This window comes from Oncorhynchus nerka, linkage group LG18, assembly GCF_034236695.1.
Source record: "Oncorhynchus nerka isolate Pitt River linkage group LG18, Oner_Uvic_2.0, whole genome shotgun sequence".
NCBI classification, from domain to species: domain Eukaryota; kingdom Metazoa; phylum Chordata; class Actinopteri; order Salmoniformes; family Salmonidae; genus Oncorhynchus; species Oncorhynchus nerka.
Genome location: NC_088413.1, coordinates 47,422,365 through 47,436,478, shown reverse-complemented (window position 1 = coordinate 47,436,478; position 14,114 = coordinate 47,422,365). Strand labels below are relative to the sequence as shown.

The 14,114-nt window shown below is 44.3% G+C and overlaps 2 protein-coding genes across 2 annotated transcripts in view; both read right to left on the bottom strand.

Annotated features, from left to right (window-relative positions):
• Positions 1–900, bottom strand: part of LOC115145983 (tyrosine-protein kinase receptor TYRO3-like) — a 32,653-nt gene extending 31,753 nt beyond the window's left edge. Inside the window, exon 1 of the mRNA XM_029687713.2 lies at positions 516–900. Coding sequence (XP_029543573.2) covers positions 516–567 — 52 coding nt within the window. The 5' untranslated portion in view covers positions 568–900. The remainder of the gene's footprint in view (positions 1–515) is intronic.
• A 260-nt stretch (positions 901–1,160) lies between these two features.
• On the bottom strand, positions 1,161–12,234 carry LOC115146601 (leucine-rich repeat-containing protein 57-like). The gene is made up of 6 exons (XM_029688674.2): positions 11,956–12,234; positions 11,398–11,622; positions 11,090–11,225; positions 10,622–10,890; positions 4,827–5,012; positions 1,161–4,301 (listed from the first exon to the last, which is right to left on the bottom strand). The coding sequence occupies exons 2-6, from the start codon at positions 11,479–11,481 to the stop codon at positions 4,260–4,262; spliced, it is 717 nt and encodes a 238-aa protein (XP_029544534.1). The 5' UTR covers positions 11,482–11,622; positions 11,956–12,234; the 3' UTR covers positions 1,161–4,259.
• Positions 12,235–14,114: the final 1,880 nt, after the last annotated feature.

Genomic DNA, 14,114 nt, shown 5'->3' with positions numbered 1-14,114 from the left:
AGAAAACAAATCGACACCGCGACTGAATCTAGTTGATGATCCCTGCTATGTAAAAAGAGTCACCTTTTAAATATTTGGAGCCAATATAATAGTCCCAAAACAGCAAAGCCGAAACAAAAAATAAACATCTCAAATACTTGAGTATTTGTCCGAATGTTTTGGACCCAGGTCTGGATGGGGAATAAGCAAATTACCTAATTTTAGGAAGAAATATGTGCCGATTCCTGGCTATGATCAGACTCTTCCCTTGTTATTGTGCCCTATTTACAAAACGTTGTTACAAGTCATACTGCAACATTTGGAGAGAGAAACCCCTACACTAGCACTCAATTGTGTGCAGAAAACCTAAGCGGTGGACTTGGTCCCTTGTTTTGGACTATCGGCCACTGAAATAACATCGATCGTTGTTGACAAACAAACGCGAAACGGAGTTCAATAAACTAATCAAAAGTATAACCTAATTTGAAATTTCTGAGAAGTAGTCGTGCAGTCAAGTGATAATTACTCAAACTTACCATGGATTGCTCTACGTTGTGCCAAGAGTATGATCCAAAGATAAATGGTCATCTTTTCAACATCTGGTTCACAGTTTGAGCCTCTTATTCACAAATCTACGAATTCCGAAGTTTTGAACAGTCGAAGCCCTGAGCTACATGTCCCTTCGGGCAGTGACTCCAAAGTAGGTTTCCGCACTAGAAAGTCACTACTTTGAGATTTATAGGGAACAATTCACCAAGACCGAAATACCAGTAAATTCCTGTCCGGGATGATAAACAAAGTATATGTTGTTTTCTTTCCCCTCATTAAGTAACCGACCACACTGCTTCAGATAAGTTGACGTGGACTCCGTTTATGGTGATTTACACGTTGTTTTTCTAGCCTCCTACTACATCAGGGGTGTATTCATTACGTCGGTTGAATTGCAACATAAATCCTTTACTCCAAACGGAAACGTATAACGAAAACGAGTTTCCATTGGACAAATTGAGTTAAGTCCCCAGTTTGCTTCCGTTTGAAAAACGTTTTGCAACAGAATTATCGTAGCGAATAAGCCTCTGGACAAAACGGTCAGTGTCCTGAGGAATGTCAATGTGCATGACCGCCGCCTAGTGAGAAATCTGTTCGTGTAACACCTATTGAACCTACAGAGACAAAGGCAATTGTAAAAGCAATTGTATTTTTATTTAATGGGAGAATTTGTAATGAGTTGCAGGGTATATTAGGTTACTGCAAGTAGTACACAAAAATAAGGTTGTGACAATCTGATGTGAAGTGGTATTTTTACTGTACACTCGCACAAAGCTAGGATGGCAACAAAATCGAATCCGATTTAAGGAAACAAACTCAATTGAAATATTAAATAGAAACATTAATAAATGCAGTAAAATGAAACATTAAAGTTAGGTAAATCTGTTAGTACAGTATATTGGCATAACTCATGGAGAGTATTCTGTTACAGTTCACTTCCTTACATACACCTGATGTTAAGTTCTATTTCTTGTTAATGACAGCTTCCTGGAGCTCCTCCTTCATAGAAAGGACCTCTGTGAGGTTGTCGTCAATCTAGTAATACAGGTTGAGCTGCAGAGGCCCTTGTCAGACGAAATAATGTGAAGAGGATCCATTAACACGTGTTTGCGGGTCAAAATGGTGGAGGTGGTCATATTTTGTGTTTATCTGATATGATCACACTTTCAAAAAACAATGACAAATTATTTAGAGTTAAATTAGAAAAATTGTGAGGATGTGTTCAACAGATAAACTGAAGATAATAAATAATACAAATCAAGTCCAAATAATATGACTAGCAATAATTGAATAATAAAATAAAAGAGTATGCTTGCTAAGAGTCAAATGGATTGGTTTACATTAAACGCTGTGCTTTTCTTAATTCTTTCCCAGCATAAAAAAAATAACACGCGGGACCAGAGCTTATGTGTGCGGCTTGCCGATGCGGAACCTTCCTCAACTGAAAATAAATTACCAGGACCCTAGCACCAGAAAACTTGGGCCGCCCATTCCAGATCCACAGAATAAGCAAGCCTCTGTGCATAAATGAGTTCTCTCATTCTGGGTCTATGTAGTTCACTGCTTTGACATTCTGTACTACAGCTTTCATTCACTTGCTGCCCACCGGCACCATCTCTTATAGGCAAAAAAGTAACACTTAGGCAATCTACCCCAGCCAACCCCCCCTAACCCGGACGACGCTGCACCAATTGCGCGCCGCCCTATTGTACTCCCGATCATGCATGTTATACAGCCCGTGTTCGAACCAGGGTCTGTAGGGACACATCTAGTACCGAGATGCCGTGCCTTAGACCGCTGCACCAGTAGAGACCATTTTAGCACAATGTACAGTCGTGGCCAAAAGTTTTGAGAATGACAAATATTAATTTTCACTAAGTCTGCTGCCTCAGTTTGTATGATGGCAATTTGCATATACTCCAGAATGTTATGAAGAGAAATCAGATGAATTGCAATTAATTGCAAAGTCCCTCTTTGCCATGCAAATAAACAGAATGTCCAAAAACATTTCTACTGCATTTCAGCCCTGCCACAAAAAAAAAACAGCTGACATCATGTCAGTGATTCTCTCGTTAACACAGGTGTGAGTGTTGACGAGGACAAGGCTGGAGATCACTCTGTCATGCTGATTGAGTTCGAATAACAGACTGGAAGCTTCAAAAGGAGGGTGGTGCTTGGAATCATTGTTCTTCCTCTGTCAACCAGTTACCTGCAAGGAAACACGTGCCATCCTCATTGCTTTGCACAAAAAGGGCTTCACAGGCAAGGATGTGGCTGCCAGTAAGATTGCACCTAAATCAAGCATTTATCGGATCATCAAGAACTTCAAGGAGAGAGGTTCAATTGTTGTGAAGGCTTCAGGGCGCCCAAGAAAGTCCAGCAAGCGCCAGGACCATCTCCTAAAGTTGATTCAGCTGCGGGATCAGGGCACCACCAGTATAGAGCTTGCTCAGGAATGGCAGCAGGCAGGTGTGAGTGCATCTGCACACACAGTGAGGGCGAAGACTTTTGGAGGATGGCCTGGTGTCAAGAAGGGCAGCAAAGAAGCCACTTCTCTCCAGGAAAAGCATCAGGGACATACTGATATTCTATAAAAAGGTACAGGGATTGGCCTGCTGAGGACTGGGGTAAAGTCATTTTCTCTGATGAATCCCCTTTCCGACTGTTTGGGGCATCCTGAAAAAAGCTTGTCCTGAGAAGACAAGGTGAGCGCTACCATCAGTCCTGTGTCATGCCAACAGTAAAGCATCCTGAAACCATTAATGTGTGGGGTTGCATCTCTGCCAAGGGAGTGGGCTCACTCACAATTTTGCCTAAGAACACAGCCATGAATAAAGAATGGTACCAACACATCCCCCGAGAGCAACTTCTCCCAACCATCCAGGAACAGTTTGGTGACGAACAATGCATTTTCCAGCATGATGGAACACCTTGCCATAAGGCAAAAGTGATAACTAAGTGGCTCGGGGAATAAAACATTGATATTTTGGGTCCATGGCCAGGAAACTCCCCAGACCTTAATCCCATTGAGAACTTGTGGTCAATCCTCAAGAGGCGGGTGGACAAACAAAAACCCACCATTTCTGACAAACTCCAAGCATTGATTATGCAAGAATGGGCTGCCATCAGTGGTAGCCCAAAAGTTAATTGACAGCATGCCAGGGCAGATTGCAGAGGTCTTGAAAAAGAAGGGTCAACACCGCAAATATTGACTCTTTGCATCAACTTCATGTAATTGTCAATAAAAGCATTTAACACTTATGAAATGCTTGTAATTATACTTCAGTATTCCATAGTAACATCTGACAAAAATATCTAAAGACACTGAGGCAGCAGACTTTGTGAAAATAAATATTTGTGTCATTCTCAAAACTTTTGGCCACGAATGTACTACAAGCATAACCTGCTTCGGTTAAATAACTAAAGACAACATTTCGGTCAGAAATTAATAGCTAAGTATTCAATATGCAATTTATGAATATCATTAAAGTGAGTGCACTGTCCATCATTCACATAGTTCTCTGTCACCATCAATGGTGTCCTGTTGTTTTCATACGCAGTCCTGTAGCATGCTCTCGATCAGTCCTTCTCTACAGTGGTCCTTCTCCGTTGTAACCTGTTGCCGCAGGAGTGCAGAAGCCATATTTACTGTAGTACACCACAACCACTTAGAGAGGGTGCTTGAGGGTAGATCACAAGCTGGACTCAGGGGGATGCTCTCTTTCTATTGTTCAGGCAAATTTCTTTTTGGTTGCAGTGAAGCGCTCCATGTACTGTGGGGTAAACAACAAATTAGATGAACAAATAAGCACATCTGAGGCTGCGACACCACGGACTAAATGAGAACTATAAGATACGCCCTTTGAGTAAGAACTGAATGGTGGTCTAATTTGAGTATGATAATAGGCAGGTGGTCCTATTTAATGTTTGGTGCTATATTTGACCACAGATTATGTCAAGTGCAGGGATTATGACTAAAAAAGGAATTAGCAGTCTGAACCACAACTTTCTTCAGTTGATCCTTCTCAACATTGAACAGGAAATCCCATTATTGTTTAGCTAGAACACCACTCTTTAGAAACAGTATTTGTTTCTACGCTGCTCACAAAAATTACGTCAACCATGGGGAGGAACGATATTTAAAACAGTTGAGTTTGAAAACACATGAGCTGTTTTGTTTACAATCGATATTAAAGACAGCATAGAGCAGTAGCTTGACTGTTCCTTGCTTTAACCTTGATCATTCATTTAGCGGCGGGCTGACTGTCAAAGAAACAAGCATCTGTTTCACGACTCACCTTCTCATACCCTTCCAGGTCACGCATATTCTTCACCTCGAACAGGTTGCCCTCCACGGAGAGCAGGGACACCTGGGAGGTGGTGAGGATGGACACAGGGATGGAGGTTAGCTCCAGACAGTTCTCCTCCAGTCTCAGCACCTTCAGCCTCTGGCAGGTGGACACCTCTGCAGACACCACTGAAATCTGGGATCATCATTTATATAAACATCACAAAAACGTGTTGGTCCCATCTTTCATGAGTTGAAATAAAAGATTGCAGAAATGTTCCATATGCACAAAAAGCTTACTTCCCTCAAATTGTGCTTACAAATTTGTTTACAAATCAAATGCCGAATACAACAGGTTTAGACCTTACAGTGGAATGTTTACTTACAAGCCCTAACCAACAGTGCAATTTAAGTTTAAAAAAAAAAGGTATTAGATAAACAATAGATAAGTAAAGAAATAAAAAATACAAGTAAAATGACAGTGAGAATAACAGTAGCGAGGCCATATACAGGTGGTACAGGTACAGAGTCAATGTGCGGGGGGCTCCGGTTAGTCAGGCTAATTGAGGTAATATGTATGTGAATGTATACTTAAAGTGACTACGCATAGATGATAAACAGAGTAGCAGCAGCGTAAAAGATGAGTTGGCGAGGGGGGCTGGACAACAAGCAAATAGTACGGGTAGCCATTTGATTATCTGTTCAGGAGTTTTATGGCTTGGGGGTAAAAGCTGTTGAGAAGCGTTTTGGTACTAGACTTGGTGCTCCGGTACCGCTTGCCATGCGGTAGCAGAGAGAACAGTCTATGACTGGGGTCTTTGACCATTTTTAGGGCCTTCCTCTGGTGTAGAGGTCCTGGATGGCAGGCAGCTTAGCCCCTGTAATGTACTGGGCCGTACGCACTATCCCCTGTAGTGCCTTGCGGTCGGAGGCCAAGCAGTTACCGTACCAGGCAGTGATGCAACTAGTCAGGATGCTCTCGATCAATGCAGCTGTAGAAACTTTTGAGCATCTGAGGACCCATGCCAAATCTTTTCAGTCTCCCGAGGGAGAAAAGGTTTTGTCGTGCCCTCTCCACGACTGTCTTGGTGTGTTTGGACAATTCTAGTTTGTTGGCGATGTGGACACCAAGGAACTTGAAGCTCTCAAACTGCTCCACTACAGCCCGGTCGATGAGAATGGGGGCGTGCTCGGTCCTCCTTTTCCTGTAGTCCACAATCATCTCCTTTGTCTTGATTGCGTTGAGAGATGTGTTGTTGTCCTGGCATCACCCGGCCAGGTCTCTGACCTCCTCCCTATAGGCTGTCTTGTCGTTGTCAGTGATCAGGCCTACCGCTGTTGTGTCGTCTGCAAACTTAATGATGGTGTTGGAGTCGTGCCTGGCCATGCAGTCGTGGGTGAACAGGCAGTACATGAGGGGACTGAGCACGCACCCCTGAAGTGCCCACTTGTTGAGGATCAGAGTGGCAGATGTGTTGTTACCTACCCTTACCACCTGGGGGCGGCCCGTCAGGAAGTCCAGGATCCAGTTGCAGAGGGAGGTATTTAGTCCCAGGATCCTTAGCTTAGTGATGAGCTTTGAGGGCACTATGGTGTTGAACGCTGAGCTGTAGTCAATGAATAGCATTCTCACATAAGTGTCCCCTTTGTCCAGGTGGGAAAGAGCAGTATGGAGTGCAATAGAGTTTGCATCATCTGTGGATCTGTTTGAGCAGTATGCATATTGGAGTGGGTCCAAGGTTTCTGGGATAATGGTGTTGATGTGAGCCATTACCAGCCTTTCAAAGCACTTCATGGCTACGGACGAGAGTGCTACGGGTCTGTAGTCATTTAGGCAGGTTACCTTAGTGCTCCGGGCACAGGGAATATGGTGGTCTGCTTGAAGCACGTTGGTATTACAGACTCAATCAGGGACATGTTGAAAATGTCAGTAAAGACACATGCCAGTTGGTCAGCACATTCCCGGAGCACACGTCCTGGTAATCCGTCTGGCCCAGCGGCCTTGTGAATGTTTACCTGTTTAAAAGTCTGACTCACGCCGGCTGATCACACAGTCATCCGGAACAGCTGATGCTCTCATGCCTCAGTGTTTCTTGCCTTGAAGCAATTTAGCTCGTCTGGTAGGCTCGTGTCACTGTGCAGCTCGCGGCTGGGCTTCCCTTTGCAGCCTGAAATAGTTTGCAGGCCCTGCCACATCTGACAAATTCCACAATGTGGAAAATAGTCAAGAATAAAGAAAAACCCCAGAATGAGTAGGTATGTCCAAACTTTTGACTGATACTGTAGATTAGGTACCTGGTTAAAATTGGTGCACTATATCTATTAGCTGCTAAAGGCACTTTATATCACTCAAAATGTCAAGCTTCTGCCTCTAACCCAATGAAACTATTTTCCACCTTCTCCCCACTCCTTAATCATCCACCACCTCTCTCTACGCGGACAACTTTGTCAACCACTTTGAAAAGTAGGTAGACGACATCCGCTCCTCATTCACTCAGCCTATTGAGTCCACCAGTCCCACTCACACAGAACCTTATACCTTGATCTGTCTCCCCTCTCTCTCCAGATGAAATCCTGCAACTTGTGAAGTCTGAGACAGTCTCCCATTCTTCATCCCTGACTACTGAATGCGTCGCCTCTGACTTAAAAAAAATCCCTCGCTTCCTCAAGAAACTAACACTCAACCCCTCTGACATCAAAGAGATAAACTCTCTCGGTATCCCTCTCAGAACGATCTTCTTAACCTTAACCAGTCAGGCTTCAAGACGGGTACATCAACCAAGACTGCTCTTCTCAGGTCACGGAGGCTCTCCACACTGCCAAAGTGAACTCTCTCTGTTTGATGGTTCACAGTGCCTTTAATACTATGAACCATCAGATCCTCATCTCCACCCTCTCAGGGCTGGGCGTCTCAGGCTCTGCACACGCTTGGATTGCTGCGCCTACCAGGTGACATGGAGAGGATCTGTGTCTGCACAACGTACTCTCACTACTGGTGTCTCCCAGGTCTTGGTTCTAGGCACTCTCCTCTTCTCTCTATACACCAAGTCAGTCGGCTCCGTCAAATCCTCACATGGTCCTTCTTATCATTGCTATGCAGATGACACTCAACTACTTTTCTCCTTCCCCCTTCTAACACCCAAGTGGTGACACGCATCTCTGCGTGCCTGGCAGATATTTTAGCTTGGATGTCAGCCCTTCCACCCCAACAAGACAGAGCTGCTGCTCTTCCCCCCCGGTGGAAGGCCTGCCCAAGACTTCTCCATCCCGGTTGACAACTCCACACTGTCACCCTCCCAGAATGCAAAGAACCTTGGCGTGACCCTGGACAACACCCTGTCATTCTCTGCAAACATCAAAGCAGTAAATCGCTTCTGCAGGTTCATGCTCTACAACGTCCGTATAGTATAACCCTACCTCACACAGGAAGTGGCGCAGGTCTTAATCCTGGTACTTGTTAATCCCCGTCTGGACTACGGCAACTCGCTGTTGGCTGGGCTCCCAGCTTGTGCCATCTAACCCCTGAAACTTATCCAGAACGCCGCAACCCACCTGGTGTTCATCCTTCCCAAGTTCTCCCCCTCCTCCGCATACTACACTGGCTTCCAGTTGAAGCTCGCATCCACTACAAGACCATGGTAATTGCCTACGGAGCAGCAAGAGGAACAGCCCCTCCCTACCTTCAGGCTATGCTCAAACCCAGAGTATTCCATTCTGCCACCTCCGATACCTTGGTCTGACAGCAGACTCACTGCCCATCTTCTGAAAACATGAAACCCTACCTCTTCAAATAGTGTCTTAAATAATCTCAAAGCACCCCTCATCTCCTTTTGTGAACTTCGCACCTGATTCCCCCCGTTACTAGCCCCCACCCCCGGTACTAGCACTGACTTTGCTGATAGCAAGTTAATTGAGGAAAAATGTACTTACTATGACTGAGATATTTGGTTGTCTTAAGATAAATACAGTAACTATAAGTCGCTCTGGATAAGAGTGTCTGCTAAATGACTAAAATGTAAATGTAGGGAATACATTTGTACATTTCGATGAAACATGGTGAAGCCCCAAAATTGCATTCCTTGGAAGCCTGTGTTTCAGACATAAGGAAGTGGATGGCGGCAAATGTTGTACTTTTAAACTCGGACAAAACAGAGATGCTAGTTCTGGGTCCCAAGAAACAAAGATCTTCTGTTGGATCTGACAATTAATCTTGATGGTTGTACAGTCATCTCAAATAAAACTATGAAAGACCTCGGCGTTACTCTGGACCCTGATCTCTATTTAGACGAACATATCAAGAATATTTCAAGGACAGCTTTTTTCCATCTTTGTAACATAGCAAAAATCTGAAACTTTCTGTCCAAAAATGATGCAGAAAAATTCATCCATGCTTTTGTCCCTTCTAGATTAGACTACTGCAATGCTCTACCTTCTGGGCTACCCAGATAAAGCACCGAATAAACTTCAGTTAGTGCTAAACACGGCTGCTAGAATCTTGACTAGAACCAAAAAATGTGATCATATTACTCCAGTGCTAGCCTCTACACTGGCTTCCTGTTAAGGCTAGGGCTGATTTCAAGGTTTTACTGCTGACCTACAAAGCATTACATGGGCTTGCTCCTACCTATCTGTCTGATTTGATCCATACCTACAAGTACGCTACAGTCACAAGATGCAGGCCTCCTTACTGTCCCTAGAATTTTTAAGCAAACAGCTGGAGGCAGGGCTTTCTCCTATAGAGATGAATTTTTATGGAATGGTCTGCCAATCCATGTGAGAGATGCAGACCCAGTCTTGACCTTTAAGTCTTTATTGAAGACTCATCTCTTCAGTAGGTCCTATGATTGAGTGTAGTCTGGCCCAGGAGTGTGAAGGTGAAGGGAAAGGCACTGGATCTGGCCCTCTCTCCACTGGGATTCCCCTCTCCACTGGGATTCTCTGTCTCTAACCCTATTCCGGGGGCTGAGTCACTGGCTTACTGGTGCTCTTCCATGCTGTCCCTAGGAGGGGTGCGTCACTTGAGTGGGTTGAGCCACTGAGGTGATCTTCCCCCCTCGGGTTCATGCCGTGGAGATCTTCGTGGGCTATACTCTGCCTTGTCTCAGGGTAGTAGGTTGGTGGTTGAAGATATCCCTCTAGTGGTGTGGAGGCTGTGCTTTGGCAAAGTGGTTGGGGTTATATGCTGCCTGTTTGGCCCGGTCCGGTGGTATTGTCGGGCAGGGCCACAGTGTCTCCCGACCCCTCCTGTCTCAGCCTCCAATATTTATGAATTTAAGTGTATATATTTATTTATTTCTCACTCACTCACTCAGAGGAGATAAACCCTAGGACCATGCCTCAGGACAACCTGGCCTGATGACTCCTTGCTGTCCCCAGATCACCTGGTCATGCTGCTGCTCCAGTTTCAACTGAATGATCGGCTATGAAAAGTCAACTGACATTTACTCCTGAGGTGCTGACCAGTTGCACCCTCTTCAACCACTGTGATTATTATTATCTGACCCGGCTGGTCATCTATGAACATTTGAACATCTTGGCCGTTTTCTGTTATAATCTCCACCCGGGAACAGCCAAAGAGGACTGGCAACCCCTCAGAGCCTGGTTCCTCTCTAGGTTCTAGACTTAAGGGAGATCTTCCTAGCCACTGTGCTTCTACATCTGCATTGCTTGCTGTTTGGGGTTTTAGGCTGGGTTTCTGTACAGAAATTTGTGACATTGGCTGATGTAAAAAGGGCTTTATAAATAAATGTGATTGATTGAATAAATATGGTGCCATTTGAGATGCACCAATAAACACCTGATTACCTGGTTCTGGTTGAGATTGATCTCAATGGCCTGCAAGGCCGCCACCTCAGCAGGCACCGCCTGGATGTGGTTCTTGGACAGGTCCAGAACGTCCAGGTGTCGTAGGGAGCCAAGGCCAGCAGGAAACTCCCGAAATTTGTTCCCTGACAGGCTGAGGGTGCGCAACGCTTTCAGCTGTCCTACAGTGATAGGGAGCTGCGTCAGGTGGTTCCCGTTCAGCAAAAGAGTCTCTAGTTTCTTCAGCTTTCCAATTTCATCTGGGAGACTTGCTGTGTACACACAAAACACACACACACACACTTAATACACAGCCTAGCTAAAGAGATTGATTGTAGCAGATGAACGCACATAAATAATCAATGCGAGTAATGGTCATTCATTATTCAGTGAAAGCAAAGTTTAGAAAATTTGTCAACAGATTCTGTCGTGTGACACGACGGTAACGTTGAGGATGCAACAACCACTTACTGAGTTTATTAAAGTTTAAAGTCAGACTCTTCATCTGAAGGAAGTTTCCTATGGCAGCAGGTAGCATTTCGATCTTGTTGGAGGACAGATCTACAGTCCGCAGGTTTCCAGTCAACCTCTGGAGCTCCTCGGGGAACTGAAATACATTAGTGGCAAAAAAATACATACTTTCAAACCATCCAAGACAAAAACCACAACTGAATGGAATTCAGCAAAATAAACAAAGCACCAGTTATAAGGCTGTTGTGGAGTGTGGACATTTTAACAGTCAGACTATAGGATGTGCTCTGTGTGTGTATGACTGTTACCTCGGGAAGACCTTTCCCTGTCAGCTGAAAGATCCCAGTCTTCTGTGAGTTCTCCAGGTGGGCTTTGATTGCATTGTTCCCCATCTTTGTTGTAGTTACCTGGTGATGCGGTCCTCCTAAGTGATGGTCTTCAACTCGACAGTAAGTCACACACTTGTAATTATCTAACCTATTATTATGATGGTGGTGCCAGATAATGTGGGTCTGCCTGTTTCAGTGTGGCCCCTGAAAGAGATCATTGATTTTGTATTCATCACGGCTGTAGGCGATTAGGCATTAGCTGACAAGCGAGGAAAATGACCATGAGGTCAGAAGTTGGTTAGCCATTGCTGCTAGCTATCTTACTAATTACTGTCCGGGAAACTTTGAGACGTTCATGCAAATTATTGACTTTAGAAGTACTCTGTCTATTAGCAAAGGGTAATAACGTTATCTGTACTTTCAAATACAATTTTCCGAAATTATGGTAAATATTTGGAGGATACTGTTAGCATAGCTAGCGAGTAAGACCAACAGGGATTTGTTTACAGTAGTTAGCTAACTGATAGCGTTACTTACCTTGCGGGCTGATTTGAAGTCCTTCTCGTGCAGTAAATTACGTATCTGCAAATGGTAACTAACATATTAGGAACTTAACTATGGGGATTGTTGGACTAGTCAAACCTAAACATTTAGCTAGTCGCCTAGGACATACTGTAGCTAATCCTGCATCTCGAACAACAAACATGTCGCTGGGAAGCCAGCAGTTTGTAGTGGTGGGTCGTTCGTGAACGGATCTTTTGGATGCATCCGTAAGAAAGCCGTTCATTCGGCTCCTTGATTTGCATACTGGTATTACTGCTTTTTGAGCTATTTCTTTTTTGCTGCAGATAAATTACACAATAATTATCTATAGAGGGTGAATCCTGACTGCATGAACAATAAATAATGGGGAGCGCGTCAATCTGGTCCACGCTGAATTATTATTTGTTTGTATTGCGTTAAAAAAATCGAATAATTTGGTCAGTAAAAAAAATATTTGAACGCGAATTTCACGATCTGACATACATTGGATATTTTCATTTCCTTCGTGGGTCTAGAACTTCTAGGTCGATGTTTAATATTGCAGAGGGTTTATTGTTTTTTTGAGGTCGGTTTGTATTTGACTATTAAAAAAATAATCAGATTTCAGTTGGATTATTTTATGAAATAATGACGTTACAATGATTTTAGGAATTCCTAAACCAGAAATAGTGAACATTCATTGCCAAAGCATTGAAAATATTCCATTGTCTCTGGCAGGTAGACATCAATAGAAAAATATGAAATAATAAAAATATCAGTTGTGTATATTACTTATATTTGATGAATTATATTTAATTCCTTAAAGTAATCATCTCTGCTCAGGCAGTAGCAGTCAGATAATCTAACATCATGTGCTCCCCATACTGTACTACCAAATACTCAGGTTATGGATGTTCCACTGCAACCTTAAAGGTCCTCAATGATGTCGCTATTGCCCTTGATTCTAAGCAATGTGGTGATGCTATTATTATTGACTTGGCCAAAGCTTTTGATACGGTAAACCATTCTATTATTGTGGGCCTGCGGAGTATTGGTGTCTCTGAAGGGGTCTTTGGCCTGGTTTGCTAACTACCCCCAAATCCAGATAGCAGATGTTCTGAAAGAGCTGCAAAACCTAGACCCGTACAAATCAGCTGGGCTTGACAATCTGGACCCTCTATTTCTGAAACTATCTGCCGCCATTGTCGCAGCCCCTATTACCAGCCTGTTCAACCTCTCTTTCATATCGTCTGAGATCCCCAAGGATTGGAAAGCTGCCGCAGTCATCCCCCTCTTCAAAGGGGGAGACACCCTGGACCCAAACTGCTATAGACCTATATCCATCCTGCCCTGCCTATCTAAGGTCTTCGAAAGCCAAGTCAACAAACAGGTCACTGACCATCTCGAATCCCACCGTACCTTCTCCGCTGTGCAATCTGGTTTCCGAGCCGGTCACGGGTGCACCTCAGCCACGCTCAAGGTACTAAACGATATCATAACCGCCATCGATAAAAGACAGTACTGTGCAGCCGTCTTCATCGACCTCGCCAAGGCTTTCGACTCTGTCAATCATCATATTCTTATCGGCAGACTCAATAGCCTCGGTTTCTCGGATGACTGCCTTGCCTGGTTCACCAATTACTTTGCAGACAGAGTTCAGTGTGTCAAATCGGAGGGCATGCTGTCCGGTCCTCTGGCAGTCTCTATGGGGGTGCCACAGGGTTCAATTCTAGGGCCGACTCTTTTCTCTGTATATATCAATGATGTTGCTCTTGCTGCGGGCGATTCCCTGATCCACCTCTACGCAGACGACACCATTCTATATACTTTCGGCCCGTCATTGGACACTGTGCTATCTAACCTCCAAACGAGCTTCAATGCCATACAGCACTCCTTCCGTGGCCTCCAACTGCTCTTAAACGCGAGTAAAACCAAATGCATGCTTTTCAACCGATCGCTGCCTGCACCCGCATGCCCGACTAGCATCACCACCCTGGATGGTTCCGACCTTGAATATGTGGACATCTATAAGTACCTAGGTGTCTGGCTAGACTGCAAACTCTCCTTCCAGACTCACATCAAACATCTCCAATCGAAAATCAAATCAAGAGTCGGCTTTCTATTCCGCAACAAAGCCTCCTTCACTCACGCCGCCAAGCTTACCCTAGTAAAAC

What these genes read in the sequence shown, in the direction of transcription:
- LOC115146601 (XM_029688674.2), bottom strand. Translation starts at nt 11,481, where the DNA reads ATGGGGAACAATGCAATCAAAGCCCACCTGGAGAACTCACAGAAGACT. An exon ending in CAGGGAAAGGTCTTCCCGAG is followed by an intron (nt 11,226 to 11,397) that starts GTAACAGTCATA and finishes AATGTATTTCAG; the next exon opens with TTCCCCGAGGAGCTCCAGAG. An exon ending in ACCTGGAAGGGTATGAGAAG is followed by an intron (nt 4,302 to 4,826) that starts GTGAGTCGTGAA and finishes TTTACCCCACAG; the next exon opens with TACATGGAGCGCTTCACTGC.